The 22782-nt window shown below is 39.9% G+C and overlaps 3 protein-coding genes across 4 annotated transcripts; 2 read left to right on the top strand and 1 right to left on the bottom strand.

Annotated features, from left to right (window-relative positions):
• Window positions 1–3513: 3513 nt before the first annotated feature.
• On the top strand, window positions 3514–4752 carry LOC133722713 (F-box/kelch-repeat protein At3g23880-like). The gene has a single exon (XM_062149586.1). It carries the CDS (start codon window positions 3514–3516, stop codon window positions 4750–4752), a length of 1239 nt encoding a protein of 412 aa, XP_062005570.1.
• A 6239-nt stretch (window positions 4753–10991) lies between these two features.
• On the top strand, window positions 10992–12516 carry LOC133723895 (F-box/kelch-repeat protein At3g06240-like). Its single transcript, XM_062150765.1, has one exon. It carries the CDS (start codon window positions 11091–11093, stop codon window positions 12297–12299), a length of 1209 nt encoding a protein of 402 aa, XP_062006749.1. The 5' UTR covers window positions 10992–11090; the 3' UTR covers window positions 12300–12516.
• A 3094-nt stretch (window positions 12517–15610) lies between these two features.
• Window positions 15611–18572, bottom strand: LOC133720636 (serine/threonine-protein phosphatase PP1). Of its 2 annotated transcripts, none has more exons than XM_062147043.1 (4): window positions 17953–18572; window positions 16530–17089; window positions 16100–16288; window positions 15611–16007 (listed from the first exon to the last, which is right to left on the bottom strand). In XM_062147043.1, exons 1-4 carry the CDS (start codon window positions 18146–18148, stop codon window positions 15984–15986), a joined length of 969 nt encoding a protein of 322 aa, XP_062003027.1. In that variant the 5' UTR covers window positions 18149–18572; the 3' UTR covers window positions 15611–15983. The 2 variants fall into 2 exon arrangements, with proteins under 2 accessions (XP_062003027.1, XP_062003028.1); XM_062147044.1 differs by having other exon boundaries at window positions 16530–17100; window positions 17953–18092.
• Window positions 18573–22782: the final 4210 nt, after the last annotated feature.

The raw sequence follows: 22782 nt of genomic DNA, 5'->3' as shown, positions 1-22782 counted from the left end.
TCCAGCATTGACTTCAGTACGATATTGCTTTGATATCACAATGGCTGAAACGGGGAAGGTGGAGAGAGTCTTCTCAATTAGCTCTTGATCTGTGATAGGTTTTCCACAAAACCTCAACATGGATTGTATGCGAAGAGCTTCTGAATTATATTCAGTAACAGACTTGAAGTCAGCAAAGCGCAGATTGTTCCATTGAACCTTCAAGTCAGGGAGGAGGGAATCTTGGACATTGCCAAAGCGCTCTTCTAGCGCTACCCATAGCTCTCTTGCATCCTTGATCGACATATACTCCAATCTGAGTGCTTTGTCCATATGACGTCGCATCAAGATGACTGCTTGAGCATGTTTTGCAGGTGTTGGGATGAACACAAGATCCGGGTTAGGTGCCTGGATTATGGGCAATATTCCCTTTGAAGTGAGATGGTTCTCAACATCGGTTACCCAGCTATGGTACTCCGAGCCTGTTGAGTCAAGCATGGGAAAGTCGAGTCTAGGTTCATTCGACATCCTGAAAATAAGAAGAGAAGATATATTAGTTTCGGAGCTAAACTTCCACGAAAACTAAAATAATAAGATTTCCGAGCTATGCTACCAAGAAATCAATTTCCAAGAATCTCTTTTGGATTAGACCAAACAATGATGTTTTTAATATGGTCACAATTTGATGCTTACGGACGCTCTTAGTCCAAGCATTATGAACACTCTTAGTTCATACGAACGCTCTTAGTTCGTTTAATTATGAACACTCTTAGTTCATACGAACACTTTTAGTTCGTTAAGCGTGAATCCCCACAATTCCGCTTTGTTAAACACTAAAAACCACACATGTTCATATATTCATATATTCCAAAATTTGCAGAAAATAAAAGAATTTAAAATACATGAAAACAGCAACTTTAATTCACAAAAACTTACGTGATTGTTCTTGGCTTGAGGACACGCGCGTGTTGGAGCAGGCGTGTTTTTTTTTTTCTGGGCTGTCGTTCTTTGGGCTTTCCTCTCTTTTTTTTCTTTTCTTTCTTCCCCTTTTTTTTTCTTCTGGGCCGGCCGGGTCCCCTTTCCTTTTCTTCTCTTTTTTTTTCTTTCCTTTTTTTTTTCTTGGGCCGGGTCCCTTCTCTTTTTTTTTCTTTCTTTGCCTTCGGTCTTCTTCTTCTTTCTTTCTTTCCTCTGTTCTTCTTCTTCCTAATCTGTAGGTGGGTGGCTGGGGCGTGCGCGGCTGCAGGTAGCAAGCGTGGGCAGGAGGTGTGCAGGCTGACTGGGCAGGGCCGAGATGGTTGCTGGCAGGAAGGATGCGCGGAGCTGCGGTAGGAGGCTGGTGCGCGAGGCTGCAGGGCGAGCAGCAGGGGCGTGCTAGCTGCGGGCTGGTATGAAGCGCGGGCTGCAGGGAGGCGTCTGTAGGGCTGCAGGCGGGCTGACAGCAGGCAGGTGCGCAGCAGGAGGGCTGCAGGCTGGAGGAGGCGGACTTGCTGCAGGGGGCAGCAGGGGCTGCAGTGGGCTGCTGGCCGAGCTGGGGTTTAGGGAGGAGAGGACTGCGGCAGATTTTGTGAGAGATAGTTTTAGGGTTTTTTTTTTCTTTTTCTTTTGGGCTAGGGTTAGAGCGTCGTGCTGATAACGTGTTGTAGGAGAATGCAATTGTGTTTATTATTGATAATAGGAGCCCTTTAAATAGGGAGTTACAAGGTACCAAAAAGGTAATAGAATCTGATTACAATTGAATACCTAGAACACATTCCTATTACAACTCTAAACCCTAGTTTGTAGAGGCACACATTATGTCGACATCCTTCAACAGTTCTGATAAAAAAGTTATCAGTTTGTTGACATTCACACAACAAAATATCACTAATACCGTTGTACAATAGAGCTTACTAAAACACACAACAGATGATTTTCGTTTCGTTGTGTGATTAACTTTTTGGTGTAGTGAAGAAGAAGAGAGGTGCATGGGTCAAGGTTGCCTCCGAGATCTCTCAAGTACGTCAATAAGTCATGGTATACTTTTGATCAACAACCTCAACTTTGTGGACAAACACCTCTCAGCTGTTTCGAAGCAAAATAAGCTCTCCTTGTCGACTACCATCGTTTTCCAACGCTATGTCCTTGGAGACGTGAATGTTGACAAAAAGGAAGTGGTAGTGTCACTGTTTAATTTTAGCCATGATAATATTGATGATGATAATGATGCATCAGAACAAGATGATAGCTTCATCACTAGTACTAATGGATTTCATAACAGAGTCACCAACACGAGGAATAGAAACTTCAACAACAATTGCAACAACTGGTCACGCTTCAATGTCAATCAGAACTTTAACACTAATCAAGGATTTGACGGCTACATTGTGTGCCAAATTTGTAAAAGCACAATTGCATAAATTAATCAACACAAAAAGTTATCACGCTTCTCTCTCTCTCTCTCTCTCTCTCACAGAAAATATCACCAGACGAAATCACTTTTTTATTTTTATTTTTGTTATTGTTTGTGGTATACGTCATCTATGCATGGGGAGGAAGAGCGAGAAATGTGTAGAAATCCAAGATAGGTCCAAGTAGGATCTTGATATATCTTTTCATGGCAAAACGAAGTACAAGCCAATAAGCAGCCAGAAACCTGTAACCACTCATCTGTTGGGAAATTAATCCCCCGTCACGCAAGTACTACTAGTAGAGATGGAAATAAGAAATAAGCAAGCCAAGAAGACAGCAAGATTTAACGAGGTTCGGCCAATATCCTTGCCTACGTCCTCGGAAAGTTTCACCTTCACTAATGAGAGATTTACACAAGTACAAGATTACACCGCTCAAATTTATACACAATTCGAGCACTCAAGTTTATACCCAACCCGAGCCCTTATATCCAATCGGATACCCCTTGTACACCCTCTCTCAACCTAGAAGATTACTCTACCCCAAGAGCTATTCACACAACTCATTTTTTCTTCTATACACGAAGACCCGAGTTGCTCACAAAGAAAGTTTCTGCTCTCTCCTTTCTCTCTTTGTGCTTCTGCCCTCTCTTTTCTCTATGTTGCCGATATGGGGAATATATATCCCCCTCTCTCACACTCTCTCTCCAGCTCTTTCTCCAAAGCCGACATGCTTTCTTCTTTTTCTTTTTCTTTCCCCTGTTTTCTGCATGTTTTCTTTTCCCTGTCTGCTTGCATGTTTTCATCTTTCTTGTCTCCTCCAATAAAGGAAGTGTGAAAGGAACCATTAGAAAAACACTCTTGTTTTTCTTCAATGCCAGCAACATGCCTACGGGCTAAAAGAATCCAACTCTAGCTTTATTCTTTCTTTATTTCCTACAAGACAAACATCATTAATAATGATGTCTCTAGCATGAGGAGGGAACCCAACATCATCACCCCTATAAATAGCACATCGTTCGTTCTTTCACATTCTCGCGGATTCCGAATTTTCACCCCGCATTTCTGTACCTACAGTCTGTGCTTCTTTGCAACATTTGCATATGAGAACGAGGTACATACATGCATAAGAGTATTCCATGCAAAAATGGCAGAGCTTTCCAAGTTTGCCGAAGAGATTATGGTGGAAATCCTGTCAAGGCTCCCTCCAAAATCTCTGATGCGATTCAAGTGCGTCCGTAAATCCTGGCAATGTTTGATCAATAACTCCGACTTCGCAGCCAGACACCTCTCCATTACCAAGAACAACAAACATCCATCCTCCATTACAATAGCTTTCACCCGTCGTGTCCTTGAAGACATCAACTCTAGCAAGAAGAGAATTTTATTGTCGTTATTCGATGTTTCCCATTGTAATGATGGTGATGATGAACTTGATCCTATTGTCGAGGATATCCACAGTCCGGTATCTGCCGGTTTGGTAGATTGGCAACGTTTCCGTGTAAATATTTCAACTCACTGTGATGGAATACTATGTCTAACTGATGGTGGAAAATACATTGTTTTATGCAATCCAGCAATCAAGGAGTTCAAGCTTTTGCCCGTGCCTTCTTCGAATTCTATTTCATATGGTGAGGGATTTGGTTATGATCTCAAATCGAAAGATTACAAAGTTGTTCGAATTTTATCTAATGGGCGGGAAGAGTATATGGATGGTATGCATAAGCGTGTTGTTATTCGTCCTCCCACAGTAGAAGTATACAGCCTCCTTACAAATTCTTGGAAAGAAATCAAGATTGATAATTTAATAACGAAAACTACGATCTATTGGCCCCAGTCATATGTTTCCGTATACCACAAGGGTATTCTTTATTGGTGTGGACATGAAGAACTCCGACGAAAGAATTTCATTGTCAGCGACTATTCAGAAGATGAAGAGGATGATGAAGGTGAGATGAAAGATAGCATTATTTCGTTTGATATAGGGGACGAGGCATTTTATGTTATATCGTTCCCAGGTGATTGTCGTTTATATGGTTGTGGGCTTGGATTATGGAAAGAATCAATTGCTCTTTGTACTTCTGGTCCTTGGAGTCCTGATCCATCAACGAAGGAGACTCTGGAGATATGGTTGATGGATGACCTTGGTGGTGGTGAGGGTTCTTGGACAAAGTACTTGACCTTTGAGCCGGTAGTAGCTCACATTATAGGTCAATTAGGATTATTTTGGGACAATAAGCAATTAGTTGCTATTTTCAAGACCAACTGTGCAGTAATCTTTTATGAAGTTTGTACCAACAAGTTTAAATGTCTTCCTCTGAACACCGAGATTCTGGATTACTCTCAAGCTGTTGAATGTACGAGAAGTATAGTTTCCATCAAATGAGGTACTAGGCTTGATAGCCATGATGATGCAGCGATATAGTCTGTGATGGATGGTTGTGTTTAGATCGATCCTCATTTAACTGTATTATAGTTTTCGCTGTATTTCATATCTTTTTTTTTTTTTTGGTCTGGGCTGTATTTCATATCTTGTTAGAGCAAGTTCAGCGGTATCGGTTTGCCCGGGCAAAAGGTGGGAATGATGATGTGTTTGACCGGTTAATTGATTTTTATGGTTCCACCGTCCCATGCATGACCAGCCAAGCTTTGCCTTTTCTTGACCCAGGCCAAAAAAATGGGCAAGCCTCTGACTATTTTCTTGCCCAAGGTCATGGAGCTGCCAGCTCGCCAAAGTGGAGAACGTGGGTGACGTCAGGTGCGGACGCAAGGAGACAGACGCGGGAGTGGAGGCCACGGACCAATCGAGAAGCGCCATGTGGCCCAGCACCTTCTGCATATCCGTATTTTGTCGCGTAGCGACATTGTTTTTGCGGCAGGGGACAGGTGGCATCGACCCATTGGCTTTTCAGAAAATTTGAAACCAACGGTCCTTTAATCTGGGCCGTTGGTTTCAATTAAGGTGAACAATCCGACGGTGGATGAATTAATATTGATAGGAATTAATTGTAACGGTAATGTTCGGTGGAGTTTTGACCAGTCTTGACCGATCAAGAAAAACAACGGGTGTAAACCCATGTCCAGTGGCAGTGAACAGTATCTTTCACTGGTCGAATTCTTGACTTCTCGACCTTGACATTTATTGACTACGGGTGAACTTGCTCTTAAGGATGACAATCATGACATCCACTAGGCTGTATCCTCACCTACCAAATTTGCTTTGGTTGTCCTTTATTGGTGAGTATAATCCCCACGAAAATTACAATGAGAAAGACCACACGACAAAAAACGTGGAAATAGGCACAGAAGCGCATGAGAGAAACCAGGCGACGACTCTCCAGGAAACCACAGACTTCTCTTTCCATTGAAAAAGTCATGAATAAAGTGGGCCAATGGCCATAAAGTGTTGCCAATCTTCCATCGAAAAATTCCGCCAAAAAAATAATCTTCCATCGAAAAAAAGTGTTGCCAATCTATTAGCTATATGATGCGTGTTTGGCCAAAAAAAAAAATGATAACGTTTCCTTATTAACGCGCCTATTCAGTATGACATGAATTTTAAAGTTTTGTTAACAAAACAATTCAATTTATAAATAATTTTTTCTACTACTGTATTTACATCTAATGGTGATTAAGCATAATTTTTTTGGCTAGTTAATAACAAATTAATAATTAAGAGAATTTTCAATCACATGCGATACACGAGTACAGTATGAGGATAGTTTTTTTTTTTTTGGGAGAAGAAAAGATTCATTAGTGATGAAAAGATTACATGTGTATCATCACCTACCAAATTTGGTTTGGTTCTTCTTTAATGATAAGTATAATCCCCACAAAAAGTACAATGAGAAAGACCACATGACAAAAGTACAATGACGTGCACTTACACCGTCATGAATGTATGGCTAGATAACATCAAAGTATATTTTTTTGTTATTAAAAAAAGATTGTCCATAAATATCAATGATTGAGATCTGCCGGATTTGTTAGTTCACTTGCAACGCCGGTGCATATAAGAATTTTCACACAGAATTTTTTTTTCAAATAATGTGTAACTTTAAGCCTAGTACCATTTGGTCTAGTGGCATAGTCTCCTCTTCGTAAGTGGGAGGTTGTGGGTTCGACTCACGAAAGACTAGTTGTAGCATTTGAGTTGTTTATCTGATAAAAAAAAAAAAAGTGTAACTTTAAGATTATAATTCATGTATTAAAGCAGAATTGGATATCATATAGATCTCCACAATCTCAGGACCGGTCATAGTCCACGATTTAGTCATAGGCATAGAATGTTTATTGTAATTCACCAGTGTTAGTATGTATGGCGTCATGGCCATTGGGAGGAACAACCATGGCGTCATGCTCATGGTTGGCGCCATTGATGGCGTCATCACATGGGACTTGGGCAGCCCTATGGTGCCCCAAGACGGCTGCAGCGCCAGATGCTGCAATTGTTGCGATCTTGCTAAGTCCAGGAATCAATTTTCGATTCTTGCTTCTTCTCACTCTGAAGAATGGATGTTCGTGTGAAGTCTTTAGTATACGGAGCATCATATCACGACCAGGATGACCTATCCTGTCGTGACAAAGCCAATATGTGTCTAAATCCAAGAGATCTTCTCTCATAACTTCATTGGATTTAATAGCTCGAATAGTGACATAGAGTCCACTAGAGAGACACATAAACTTCTCTAAGATGTGCCTTTGTTCGCAATCATTAGAGGTATTACAAAGGAACTCATTACCGTTCTCTACATGCATTTTCGCATGGAATTTGTTGGCTATCCATAGGTGCGAGTTGCCCTAGGAGCGTAGAGAGTTTCTGTGACATTAATCAAGGTGCCATTTGGCAAGTGGAACTTGGGCTATTCCATGTCCTTGAATTAATACTGATGGCCCAGCCATCGTAGTCACGAAGTCATATGCTCAGAATCAAAATGGAGTCACAATGAAAAGAACTCGGAATTTTATTCATAAGCCAATGGAGTACATCATTGTCTCTTAACCATTAGGAGAATCTAATCCAAATGCTAGCTAATGCAAAACAAAGGTAGTCGTTTGACTTCTTTCGGTAACTCCAAAATAAATATGACCAGGTGAGTAGAGAGATGTCGGTGGAGCAAAGCTTGCTCAAGTACCACTTATCTCAAAACCTTCCTAGACATCACACTCATTTTGGATGAGCGTATGTGAAGAAAAACTAAACCAATGGCATTTACTACAAAGTATATGGCAATTTCCTATTACATTTCTTAGAAAAATAAAGACTTAAACAGAATTGGCGATCTATCGATCCCAGCCAGATTTGTAGTCTTCAACCCTTCATTCTAGATCATCTTCTTGATCTTCTTGTTCCACATAGTGAGCTTCTCTTGCTTCACAATATGCTTTGTAGGTGGTGACAATTTCTTCACGAGCTCTACAAATGTGTGCCCAATGATCAGACACTCCACATTGAGAACATACATCTCTTTGCTCAAACTCCATTGATTGAGGCGCTTTGAAAGCGTCATTTAGATGGCTCTTAGTGTTGGTGGCGCCACCAACATGGCCAGAGGCGTTGCCTCCCTCTCTCTTTCCACGTTGACCTTTTCGGTTCCGTGTTCGCCTATATTGGCGGTTACCTTCCCAAGTAGAGCGATTATATGGACCAGAACGTCCAGAAGTATCCCTAAGGTTAGGGTTTCGCTCTTGGCACATTCTCTTAGGGGCGCGACTATAATTGGATTCCAGAATATGCTCTATTTCCATGGATCTCGAACTATAGTTCTTCACAAGGACGTTGTCATGCTTTTCAGCGACATTCATAGCTCCAATGAGCTCATGAAACATTGTGATCCGTCCTGCAGTAACATCGATTCGATAGTTCTTAGCAACCATCAATGCAGAGACGGGGAAGGTAGAGAGAGTCTTCTCAATCAACATCGCATCTGTGATCTCTTTACAACAGAATTCCATTAAGGATTTAATGCGAAGTGCTTCCGAGTTGTAGTCAAGAACTGACTTGAAATCACAGAAGCGGAGGCTATGCCATCTCACTTCTAGGTCAGGAAGCAGGGAGTCACGGACGTTGTCAAATCTTTCTTCGAGTGAGACCCACAACCTTCTGGGGTCTTCATTCATACACTCGTACTGGAGCGAATCATCCATATGACGAGTCATTAGGATGATGGCTTTCGCCTTATTTACCTCTAAGGCTGCTCTATTTGCTTCCAAAGCTTGAGCTTGCTCAACAGTTAACACATCCTGGCTAGGCTCGAGAATCATATCCAGGATTCCATTGGCCTTGAGATGTTGGCGGACATCACGAACCCACCTGTGATATCCAAAGCCAATTGTTCCCAATGGAGCAAAGTCCAATTTGTTCAGGTTACTCATCCTGAAAGAGAACAAGAAATTAGGGTTAGTTTCGGAGCGTAAAGAGCTACCACGAAAACATATAAAATTTCTGAGCGTAGTCGCTTCCAAGAAATTGAGAATTTTCTGAGCGTAGTCGCTTCCAAGAAATTTGATTCCAAGAGGGGTTGGATTAGATCGAAACAATGATGTGTGTGGTCGATCGTTTTCTTCTCAACAAACTCTTGAGTTTGGAGGACTCTACAAGCTCCAAGCTCGGAGTGAGCACGAACCCAGGTGGTGGCCGGAGCTAGGCTGGGCGGTGCAGGGCAGTTGCGGTGGCTTGCGGGGGCTGCTGCAGGGGCTGTGCAGGGCTGCTGCAGGGGCTCTCGGCAGGGGTTCGGCAGCTGCTAGGCAGGTGTGCGGAAGGCTGTCGGCAGGTGCGCAGGGCTCTCGGCAGGTGCGCGCAGGGCTCTCGGCAGCTCTTCGGAGGGCAGGCACAAGGCAGGCACAGGTGCTTCCGGTAGCGAGGCTAGCAGAGCGAGGCTAACCCGAGCGGTTCAGCCTATTCCGGCTGCCGGTTCAGGCGGCTTCCGGCTGGTTCCGGTGGTTCCGCCGCCGGTTCTGGGTTCCTTGAGGCTAGGGCTTCAATATGTGGGGCGGTGGATGTTGGAATTTGAGGGCTACGAAATTAGGGTTTCAGGGTTAGTGCTTCGTGCTGATAACGTATTGTAGAGAAACTGAAATTGAGAGGAATTTGCTGTGTATTCTCATTGATAATAGGGGCCTCTTTATATAGAGGATTACAATGTATAGAATCTCAATCATACAAGGAAAGTAATCGTACATTGAATAGGAATCTAGATCCTTCTAATTCAACCCTATTACCACTAGGTCAAGTAACCTAGAGTTTGGGCCAAACACAAATAGAGATATCCTTAAACAGTTTATGGTTTTTTGACCTTTTCTCTCTTTGTTCCTTTGACCGATCGACTGTGATTAATCTGCACGGCCACATCTCTTTCTATTATATGCTGCAGAATCAGCTGGAAAGGAAAAGTGATCGTTTAATTAGGAGAGTGTCTGCTGTCCACCTGAGGTGAAGTTTTTCTCTCTTTATTCCTTTGACCGACTATGACTAACCTGCACGACCACATCTCTCTATTATTTGCTGCAGAATAAGTTGAAAAGGAAAAGTGATAGTTTAATTAGGGGAGTGTCTGTTATCCACCTGAGGTGAGTGCCCATAGAGATTATACAGGTAATTGTATCCAAAACGGGCAACTCATATAGATTTAACTCACACAAATGATTAAAAAGCTGGATATCTGTGTGAAAGACAATTCATACAGATAACTCTGTGAAATCAATATAATTAGGTCTATAAAATCTTATAAAATTACAATAACTACAAAAATCCGTGTAAAAAGACATTAGAGACAGACTTCTGCAGTTCTGCAATAGTAAGGGATGAAGCCAATCGAGCAGCCATAGCATCCTTCGAAGACATGGGTTTGGTTTGGGATGAAAACTCGCAGAAACCCTAACCTCAGAGAGAGAGAGAGAGAGACCTAAATTTGTGTGGGAAAACTTGGCACAGTAAATTGAGTTGGATATTGTTCTAAATAGTCACTAAAAAACAGTTTTTATTTTTATTTTTGTTGTTGTAGGAAGGACAAAAATCTTATCTCTCATAAGGACAAAAATTGTTTCATATAAACACATTTAGGGCGGCCAGCTAGCTAGTAATGTTTGTGACAAGGCGTGCTTACAAATTTTATTTTTTTTTGTGAGAATTCCTCCCATAATGTTTTGTTCCACCCTTGGTAAAAGTCGTGATACACTGGTCTCCATAAAGGTCTTTTTAGTTTTAGGCCTCAATAGTTTTTTTTTTTAATATAAAAACTGTTTTTTAGTGACTATTTAGAATAGTCACTAGCTAGTTGGCCGCCCTAAATGTGTTTATATGACCAAATTCTGTCACTGAATACTTTGGCAACTAAAAGTTTCATTTGGTAGTTCAAAGTTACAATAACAAAAAAATTTCTTTTTATATCCAACATTTTTTTCAAATACAATTTTTTTTTTTTGGTTACATTTCCCAACCCCACCTCACCACTTAGCTAACGCCAAGGGCAACATAACCTGACATACCATAAAAAGCGTCTTACTGTGCTTATAATTGTAATTGAGTCTCAGATATAGCAAGTAAAGTTGTGAAGGAAATTCATTGCCTCTTCATATGTGGTAAACGAGATTGCTTAATTCATTTTTCACACATGAGTATCCCTACCATCCTTATTGAGGCGTTTCTTTTCAAATTTATCTCTTTAATGTCAGATTCATTTTATTCTTATCAAATTGAAAAGAAGGCAGAAATTCGTAGCAGAAATGGTGAAGTGTTGCAAAATGCCAAAGGAGATGATGGTGCATGTCCTATCAAGATTGCCTCCCAAATCGCTGGTCCGATTCAAGTGCGTCCATAAATCATGGTCTGCTCTGATCAACAATTCTTCGTTTGTAGGCAAGCACCTCCAGTTGTACAACCAACTTTGCTCCTCCACTAGCATCTTTCTCAAGCGTTCTGTCAAAAGTAGAACCGGAACTAACAATGAGGAAATTCTACTTTCATTCTTTAATCTTCGCAAGGATAACGGTGACGATGATGACCTTAATCCTATTGTGGAGGACTTTCATTTGCCGCCTTCTATAGGAATACTTGGTAAAGGACCATTTATTGAGGTAGAACCTGGTGAATCTATATATATAGTAGGTCATTGTGAGGGGATCATTTGCCTTATTATTTATACCGGTGACCTTGTCTTATGCAATCCTGCAACCAAGGAATTCAAGATTCTTCCCGAGTCGTGCCTTCAAGATACGACCTCAGAGATTGTTGGATTTGGCTATGATCCCAAAGCTAATGATTTTAAAATTGTCAACATTGGATCTTGCGGTGAAGAAAGTTATGGTGAGCGTCTTGTTATTAATCCTCCTAAAGCAGAGGTATACACTCCAAGTACTGATTCTTGGAGAAACATCACCATTGATTATTTAGAAACAGAAACTACCAACTTTTGGCCTGATGTTTTCCATGAGTACTTCAAGGGAATTTGTTATTGGTTAGGACATGAGCAAAATAAGGAATTCATCGACACAATTGAACAGGAAATCATTAGGCAAGTGATCGTTTCGTTTGATATGAGTAATGAAAGGTTTCATATTATATTGCTGCCAGATAGATTTTATATACCATCAGTGCTTATTAAGCGTGATTTGCACATTGCAGTTTGGAATGAATCCATTGTTCTTTTTATCTTTCAATTTTATGGTTCGAGTTATGAAGAGTATTCATTTGATATATGGGTGAAAGATGAGTATGGTGATACTCGCGGTTCTTGGACAAAACACATAACCATTGAGCCTATAGTGGGCCTTGCATTGCCATTGACATTCTGGAAGAGCGATGAGTTTATTATGGTTGCCCCAGATGGACATATAGTCTCCTACAATCTTCATACCCAAAAATATAGGCATCTACCGCTTTTCATGGCATCTATCCAGGATATTTTGAAGCTGTTATTTGTGTGCATAGTATAGTTTCAATCAAGGGGGGTAATAAGATTGAGAACAAAGAATTTTAGTTTCTCACTATATCAATTGCCCGTAGGCTTGATTGATGTTTCCTGATCGATAAGAATACATGTACGTTGAGAATCAAATTTCCAGTTATCCCAAGGAGTAGCTTAGACAATTCAATTTTTGTGACCTATAATTTTCTTTATTGTTTGCATTTTTTTTCCCATTCAATTATCACATGTTTTTTTTGGCATCAACCCAAATCGGGGGCCAATATATTGCAACACAAGCCAAAATAGGTTGTTACATACCCTTTCGCAGCAACAAGAAGAAAGTGGTAGTACACACAGTAGTACATAGCTATAGACCCACTCATTAGACAATTAAATACGTAGACATAGTGAGAATCCTCCTTTGGTACTACTCCAGAGGCGCTAGAGGTACATAGAGTGCACATAAATGCATAACTTCCTAATACAAGGAAATTATTGTAATTAGATAAACTAAAAAAACATAGGAATGGGCCTAGGGCAAAACAACCCAGCCCAAGAAGGCAGCTCCAAGAGAGAGGAAGCCCAACTCAAGGCTCAGCAGAGAAGGGTGACCCAAGCCAACCCAGCCCAAAACACCATCACCCAACCCAAGATATGTGCACAGCTTCTGTGTAACCCCACCGACCACCACCATCCAAAACCTAGCTGCCACGACCATCCCCACGAAACCGCCCAGAACCGCCAAGCCACGCCGGCCCTCACGATCCGGCCAGACCCTCCATAGCCACGCCGCCACAGCAATCCGCCCAGACCACTGAAGCCACGCCTCCACAACACGATCTGCCCCAAATCAGCCATAGCCACCGCCTCCTCCAATCCTAGAAATCCCATGACTAAGACGTCGCCGCAGGTCCTAGAAGCCCATGACGAAACCTGCCATCTCTGTACAGTTCGACCTCGACTCAGAAATGCCGCCCGGACTCCACCTCCACCCATTACGGCAAACCCTCGAGCCAAACCTCCCACACATGAGCTACCTAGGCATTAGCATTTTAGTACCCGTTCGGCAGCAGCCCAGAGCGGCGAACCAGCGCCGACGGACGAGAAGAAAATTTCAGTAACCAAGATGCAGTCCGGGTCTTTTGGAGCAAACCCTAAAGAGAGTTTTTTTCAATTATCATATGTTTACTACTACCAAAAAAAAAAAATAATAATAATAATAAAATAATAAAATAAATAAATATCATATGTTTACTAAAGATCTAACACCAAATCCTTGTTTGGTTTGCAGAAAGGAAACAATATTCTTTTATTTTTCTGATGAGAGGAGGAAAAAAATCATGAATTTTTCATTTTAGCTTTATTAAAATATTCATTGAATTGATAATTTTTCTTACACAATTGTTGAAAAAATTAGGAAGAATTGAGAATACATTCGAAATAACAACTTTCATGACTTGGTTAAATCCATTGTTGTACCGTGTGAATTAACGAGTTTACACGAAATTTTATATGCCATGCTAAGAATTAACACGAATTCTCGTATATGTGTAATAGCTACTTTTTCTAGTAGTATGGTTAGGCTGGGGAGAAGGCTAGGAGGAGTTTCTCTTACATATTTGGTTGGAGGAATGCTATCTAGAACACGAGGGTGGTCCTGGTTGGACTTTGTCTGGTTTGCCCACTTGGGTCTCAAGGTTTAAGATTCAAATGATGCAATGAGTGAAATCTACTCTCTCCTTTCCAATTCCATGTTTGGTCCAGAAAATCAACAGTCTTGGTCCGGAAGAAATGAGCTTGTTAACTTGGAATTGGTTGGTTGGATCATATATATCCAACTTGCACGTTTGTGCAGGACAAGTAGAAGAAAAAGATGAGGCAAAGGATCCAGGTTGAGTAAGGGTTGAGAGAGAACCCAGGCGACAATTCTCCACAACACTCCAGGCCATCCATATCTCTTTCCATTGAAATAATCATGGACAAAGTGGCCGATGACCATCATGTTTTTGCCATTGTTTAGCTATACCAAATCATTTTCTAAATTGAAATGAACAGCAGATTACTAATAAAAGTTAATCCATAAGAAACTTTTTCCAAAACTCAAACACATTTTTTCTTCATCACAATCAATGTCATTATCATGCAGTAACAATTCATATAACTTTAACAATAAACGTTCATTGAGAATTTTCACCTTTTGTTTTATAGGAAAAACGACAATATACTAAGGAACAAATATTATATATCACATCTAACATGTTTTAAGAGAGTTGAGTAACTTCACCTATTCTCTAATACAACATAATTTGATAAAGTACAAATTTTGCAACTGATAATTAAAAATCATGAACTCAGAGTTTGGAACTTATTACTTCGATATGAGGTAGTTAGTACTCTTGTGAGTGCCCTTAAGTAGGGTATCTGGCAGGAACATAGAGTTAGCTCTTGAGTTGTTTTGGACATTTCTCTAGTAGTGTCAAGAAACTGTTCTTTTTGGTCTTATTATTTTTAGGATAATATTGCATGTTAGTTGGCCTTAGGGTTTTGGATTTGAAATCTCAAAATCCAAATCATTTTGTTTGGATAACTTTTGTGGAAATTTGAATTTTGGATAAATCCACCCTGAGATTTTGTATCAATAATTATGAGTATTTAAAATAACTACTCCACCATAGGTATTTCAAATCCTTATCCTCTGCACATATCTCGACCAAACACAAATTTAGTTATCTCTCTCTCTCATCCTCCATGATTAGTAAGAAAGCTTGGGTGACCCAAATCACCAACTTAAAATCTTTGAATTAATCCAAACAATAGTGTTGGGAATACACATATTTCAATTACTTGATTTTTAAATATATCAAATTTGGAATTATCCAAATCCAAATTATGTTTCCAAATGAAAACATTTTCCAACTACCTTTATTAGTCTGGTGATCTACATTACATCTAATACTCCTCAGTCCCTCCCCATTGGACCTCCTCCCCATTGGACCTCTCCCAAAGGCGAGCATGCAGTAATGAGTCCACCGACTTGGTTATCTGTTGCTCCTTTCTTGTTTCTCTTTGTTTTCTTTTGTTGAGGATCAGTTTTCCCGCTGTCACATGGATTCTCGTATGCACTTTTGACCCTAACATAAATTTCCAAGACTCTTTCATTTGGTGGCCATTGACTGAGATTGAGTATGTATCTTCCAGTTTATAGTGAAAAATGGCTACTACTTACTATTAAAGGATTTAGGGCTACAATCATTCACTTTTCTGTAAGATAGTCTAGACCGTCATCTTAAATAGATCCATGATATAAAATACGTGGGGAAAAAAGAAAAAGAAAAAAGCTATCAAAAAAATTAGTGAAGGACTTCCCTGTAAAATGCTATCATGAAACTAAATATACACATGCCGAACAATAACCAACGCAAACCAGTCTCAATCTGTACCCTCAAATTCTAATTAGCAAATATTGACCAAAAGAAGTCAAAACTAAAAACCTCTTCCCTGCACAAGCATATGCAGTTCTGATGTACACATTTCATAAAAACTTCCGTGAAATTGACTTATCAGATATCTTTCAATAGGATCGAGCTTCTCCCGTGTTGATTAATATGATCAAGCTTCTCCCTTATCAAGCAAGGTCATCTATTAGAAGAATTCGAACCATTGATGGAGTTTGTTGAGTTTCCTTATGGAGCTGTGAGAAATCTCCAAATGATCAGTTCTTTCCAGCTTTAGGCGGCTGCCAAAGAACAAAAAAAAAACTAAGCCAGCGTGAATAGATATCATCATACATATTATTATCAAAATGAATATAATGAACGATACAAATACCTTTTTAAGATTTAAACGACTACTTGAGGCTTCATCAGCACTTGATTTAAGTATCTCAAAGGAACACAGTAGAGCTTCATCAACGCTCATTAGAGCACCAGCATTATCAAACTCCCCTCCGTAGTTTGGAGCTGAGAATATAGTGACTAATCTTCGTTTCGCGAAAAATTCATAGCCGTCCTCAACCACCTGCAACTAACTTAAATGAAAAAACAATTTGGACAAAGGAAGCCTAGAGCTACTATAAAACCTGAGAGGTATGTATGTTCACATGCCTACATTACTTCTACTAGTCCAAAGTATTTTAGATATGATTGGTTGGAAGGCATATGGAATACAAAACGGAAGCTTATGATGGCTGCACATGCATACCCTGACCCTAAAGCCAGTTTCAACAGTAATTCAATTTCATAAATAAAAAGAGGATTACCTGATGACCCCGACAAACGAGATCAAGGTCATTCTTGTCTAAAAATTCAATAACTCTATCAGCTCCAAAAGTACAGGAAACACCGCGATCACTCTCTGCCCAGCCATCAACCCTAGCATCAGGATCAGACCAAAGCAAATCACATAAAAGACCATTATCTGGAATGTCAGTCGGCCTTGGAAGTTCCTTTATTTGATCCAAGTTTTCCAACTCTGGTGAGAGCCCACCATGCATACAAAGTATCTTCCCATCAATAAGTGCAGACACAGGCAAACAATTAAAGCAGTCAGTAAAAATTTTCCAAAGCCTAACGTTGAACCGCCTTTTACACTCGTCATAGAACCCATATATCCGGTTAATCTTTGCATCTTCATGGTTTCCTCTCAAAAGGAAGACTTTTTCAGGATATTTTATTTTGTAGGCCAGAAGCAAACATATTGTCTCCAAGCTTTGCTTGCCCCGATCCACATAATCTCCAAGAAATAGGTAGTTTGCAGCGGGAGGGTAACCCCCCTGTTCAAATACTTTAAGTAGGTCTTGGTATTGTCCATGTATATCACCTGTAAGACACCTGCAATATTAGGAAGACCAGGGGGAGAAAGAAATATAAGGACAGAATTGTCTATGCTTGCATTCTGCCTATCACTTCTTCCCTACATTTCATGCAAGCGACTAATAATATGAGTTGTTTACTAGTAAGAAAACCACAAAAGCAATCTAAAGAATACAAATTCTGTGAGATCAAGGAATCAAAATGAAGCAAAGAGTCATCCAATGCATGCAAGTCGCCTTTGCATCCTTCAGTAATTTCTAGAATAATAAAGTCTATGAGTCGATAAACTGAATATGCTAACTTTTATCATAAATGTAAGGCCCTAGAGGACATTAAATGCATCTAAAAGTAGAAGCATAATCAAAGCAGACGTTTTATAGTCTGCAAAAAGATCTTGTCATTCCTATAACATCAACCATGATGAAAGTTTTCTTTGATATTGGAACCACAACTCTACGAAGACGGTTTTCATATAGAACATCCAGCCCGTAAATCTTTCACATAGATTGAAAGACAAGACATTTCACCAAAAAAATCAGCCCTTCTACCTACAGTTTTGCACATTGTAAAGATATGCCTTTTCATTCAACAAAATGGCACATGATTCTCAAACTATTGGGCTCATCTCAATTTAGAAAAATTCTCAAACCTAGACTCATCTCATCGAGGACATCATCCTTTCCGTTTTTTGTCAAAACACACAGAAAATTCTCCAAATGTTCCTTACATATTACATAACAGATCAATTCCAACACTATTCTTATTCACTGCCACTCTGTAAATCATCCACAAGCCAACACTAAAAGCAATGATCTCTAATTGCATAAATCAGTATCATATCAAAAACTCAAAAAGGATTAGAGAGCTTACCGCATATGTGAATTGGGGCTCGAACCTCAAGAAGATTAGGCTGGGAAAGGAAGATTTGGCGGGCGTTGACGCAAAGTTGACGGATCTCTGCCTCTGAAAGCTGCACTTGTTTCCCTCCTTTGCCTTCCAATAGCCTCCTTATTATATCATCCAATACACCTTTATCCATCATCCCCTCCATTGTCATCATCATCATCCTCCTTCTTCAACCCAGACACGAATTCTTGGAATTGATCCCAGAAAAAATAAGTTATATAGATATATGAAAAACAAAGATATGACAGATCAGCTGCGTGGAAATTCAGAAAAGATGATTCAAGAACCCATCTTTTTAAGAAAGATGAACTGGGTCAACAAAAGAAACTCAAGAATTTCACATCTTGGATTGAGACAGCTGCAAAATTTGAAGGAAAAAAAATAAATAAACGAACAAGAACAGAAAGAAATGCCCAAGTGAGATAAAGTTTTGGATTCAAAGAATAGGAACAGAGAAAAGATAGACGGGCAGAGATCGTTGAAAATGTGGAAGAAAGCTATTTGGGGTTGGCACTGAATGCTTCTTTTATCTCTTACTGTTTTTCTTTATTGTTTTCTTCCCTAAATTTTTGAGGAGTGCCAAGTAGATTTTGATGGTGTTGAAACCTTCAAACTTGGACGACCAAATGCGCGAGGAACATAGACCGGCGCGCGATAGCAACATTGTACACGTGGTATTGTGTGATACGGGCATATGTGCAAAAATATAACCGGACAAGACATTTACTTTACTCTTTCGGCTAATTGTCATTACTCCCTCCAATCACATGAAGTTCTCAATTGCACCCTTTGTTTAAAAGTTTATTTTTATTTTTAACATCTTGAAGAAATGAGATTGAGTCTTTCTAAATGTACCAAGCAAATATCTAAGTATATCCAGTAAATTTTTTACACCCAGCAATTTTTCAATAATACCCATATGTTTAATTAAACCCAGCAAATATGAAGAATTACAAACCCAGCAGTCAAATCACCAATACCATAAGCACAAAAACTCAACAACACATTAGAGTTGATATAATTACTCGGCTATCTCCTCGCAACTTTCGTATCCTCATGCCATATGATTTCCTCCAAAATATTCCTTGCAGTATTGCCCTCATTCTCCAATCAAAACTTGAAATGCCCAGCTCGAAAAGCAACATATCAGCATTTGGAAGGTAGATATAGGATTGGTCTTCTTCGTTTTAGAATAGAAGAGTTTGTTGGGTTTGTTAATCTTCATCTCGATGAAGTTTTGCTGGGTTTGAAATAAGGGTATTATTGGGAAATTTGCTAGTATAAAAAGTTTGTTGGGTATACTTAGATATTTGCTGGGTACATTTAGAAAAACCCAATGAGATTTGAACTTACAAAACGTATTGATCATTATGGAAAGAATGATGATTGGACTAACCTAGCCTCAATTTTATACCCTTCATGTCTTTTGACCAATTTTTTTATATTATACCGTATCATTTCATTAATAAGATCGTTTTCTACTCACGTGTTATGTTTTATGAATTTTAACTACAATTCTAAAAATAGAGTTTGAGGTTTCCAGATGTAGGAGTTACATGTTACTTTTTCACATAAAGTTGTTAAAGAGGCTATGTATTTAATTGTGTGAATGTGCTTGATTTTTTTAATGAATTTTCTTTCTATTTTGATGAATAACGAAGTAATTGTGACATTATTTGTGTTTTCTCTTGCCTTTTTGTTTATATTTCGTCAGTGGGTTTAATGGTTTGGACATTTCCTTTGGTCCAAATAGAGGGAGTAATTGAGTATGTCTAATTTGGCTTTGAGTGGGGTTGGATAGTAGAGGATGCGGCAATAACATTTACTTGAGGGTGTTTGAACCCAAGCCACGAATTACTCGGAATTAGTACTCGGGGAGTATACTTCTACTTTAGCAGGAAGAACAATGAGACGTCCGGTATCAAAATCCATCTCACCGTAAGATACAATGTGAATGATTCTGTAATCGTTAGATTTGGGCTCATAGCCAAATCCAAGACCAGTTGTGGTCGTATTTCCTGGCATCGAATCTTCGGAAGGAGAGACGTACGTCAAGAAGGCTTGGCTGTGGAAGAAGCTTGAATTCCTTGATTGCTAGGTTGCATAAAACCTTGTTTTTAGAATCCGCTAGACAAATGGGCCCATTAAAATGCCCTAATAGACCTACAACTTCTTGAAGCTCCTTTAACAGCATAAACTCGCCTCTCATAGTTAGACTCAAAGAAAGTGGAATATCCATGTCCCTCAACCATAGAACGAATGACGTCCTCATCATCACCATCAATCTGGACAAAGTTAGCAATGAGAATACAAGTTCTTTCTCATCATTGTCAAGGTCCCTGTGGACAATCAACCTTTTGAAAAGGAGGCAAGTGGAGGATTTGTTGTCCATGGAATTGGAGAGATGCTTGGATACAAATGTAGGACTATTTATCAGAGCAAACCATGACTTGGGTACGCATTTGAATCGCATTAAAGACTTGGGAGGCAGTCTTGAAAGGATTTGCACCATCATCTCTTCATTCATTTTGCAAAACTGAGGTTGTCTGTAATCCTATATATACATCTATTAGTCCGTCAGTCACACATACAAAAGACGGCCAGGCTCTTTGATGATTTTATGTATTTTCACTCCGAGTTTATTTTTATAATCAAGGGTCAGGTTCATACATGATACATGGACTGTGATTCAACAACAAGGGCAAACTAAGATGCTTCTAACAAAGGGTTTCAGTTATGGGTCCAAATGTGAGAGGGAAAGCCAGAATTATTTGAGAGATTGATCTGAGTTTCTTTTAAATTTTAATAGTTAAGTAAAACATCTAACCTTAAAATGAGTGATTTTAAGTTGGGAAAAATGCACCAACAGTGTCCACATTGAGGATTGTCAAAATGATACCTGAACTTACAAAGTTATCAATGTGATACCTGGACTCATTTTTTCATATCAACGTCGTACCTACGACCAAGTTCCATCACGGAACCGTTAAATTTTGCACGTGCCACGCACGTGAGTCACTTTTTCAAGGGTAAAATTGTCTTATTATACATTTTTATTAAAAAAAAAAACAGAAGAAATTTCTTATTTCTTCTCTCTCTCTCCTCTCACTTTCCTTCTCTCCTCGCCAACACCACCGCAACCAACACCAGACCACACCAGTCGATCAGTTCAACCAACACCACTGCCGCGCCCATCGAGCCCATTTCCTTTCTTGATCTCCGGCGAAACCCTTTTTCTTCCTCATGGTCCTCTTCTTCTTCACCCTCGTCCTCTTCAGCAATGGGCAACCTAACCCCCTGCATCCTCGTTTTCCAGACCTCCGTCGGCATCGTCGGCCTCCGACTTCACTCTCAATTCTCTGGCCTACAATTGCCTCTGATCGAGAGCTTGCATTCAAGTTGACCACACTGTCCTTAAATCCGTGGCTATCTTTTCCATTATGTTTTGTGAAAATCGAATTGGGTTTCTTTGAAATTGAATTGGGTTGGTGTTTGGGAAATTGAAAACTTTATTTTCCGGTGTCAAAGTTGGGCCAGAGGCCAAAGTTGTCGGCTAGACTGATGAAGTTGCAGGTGCGGATGGTGTGGAGGTGGTGTTGCATGTCGGGAACGACGGAGAGGATGGCGGGGTGGGATTGGAGCTATGATTTGAGAGTGGAGGGCTGGCGGGGTATGAGTTTCTAATCAATGGTGTATACAAGGGGGTCGGAGGAGAGAACGAGAGTGGTGGTGGCTAAGTCGTCGGCGACGGCGGCAGGGATGAACTTGGACGAGCAGTTCTACAGGCGGAGCAGGGTGAGGAGGTGGCTGCTGTGATTCACCGTGGCCGTAATCGCTTAAGGCGGCGCCGGTGTTCTTCAAGTCCGTGACGTAGCCGGAATGGCCCGCTACTGAGATGATTTGAAGATTCAAATCAGGGGAAGAACTCCGAAGAAGAAACCAAAAAAGAAGAAGAAGAAAGAAAGAAATAAAGAAAGAAAGAAAAAACTTTTGAGGGTAAATCAATCTTTTTGTCTTCATTAAGTGACTCACGTGCATGGCACGTGCAAAATTTAAAGGTTCTGTGACGGAACTTGGTCGTAGGTACGACATTGATACGAAAAAATGAGTCCAGGTATCACATTGATAACTTTGTAAGTTCAGGTATCATTTTGACAGTTCTCAGAGTGTCCGGACACTGTTGGTGCATTTTTCCCTTTTAAGTTTTTAACTATCAACTTTGGTGGGTTTCTCTGTTGGTGAACATTAAAAGCGCATAAAAGGATGCAGTTCATTAATTTTCATCGCCTACCCATTTTTTCATACTCCTGACACATATACTTTCCCACTCTCTCTCTTCTTTCTTAGCCAACTTCAACATTTACAAGACAAAGGGGTCTAGAAAAGAATATTACAAACCTTTCCAAAAAAATATATATATATATTACAAATACCGTAAAAGTTTATTGTCACCTATTGTACTAGATAATAATTTTTTTTTTTGAAATAGAAGTTGAATTCATTAGATCAACAGCAAAAAGGTTGAAGTCTACCAAAACTTACATAAGAAATCCGACAAGAAAATCCAGAGTAACCTACCTAAGCTAAAGAAACCTTTAAAGATCACTGGGACGCTCACATTTAAGTGAGTCTATACAAGAATGAAAAAACCTCACCTCCTACGGAAAAGAAATCATTCAACTAGCCCTCACTTGCCAATCACGCAATTGTGGTACAAACAAGAGACTAGAAACGTCATAGAAGCTAATCCACCTCGACTCGTACCTTAATACATTAGGGCCCAGACTGCCTTGA

Source organism: Rosa rugosa, chromosome 7 (assembly GCF_958449725.1).
Source record: "Rosa rugosa chromosome 7, drRosRugo1.1, whole genome shotgun sequence".
NCBI classification, from domain to species: domain Eukaryota; kingdom Viridiplantae; phylum Streptophyta; class Magnoliopsida; order Rosales; family Rosaceae; genus Rosa; species Rosa rugosa.
The sequence above is the reverse complement of the archived record's forward strand: the minus strand, read 5'-3'. Positions and strand labels throughout refer to the sequence as shown.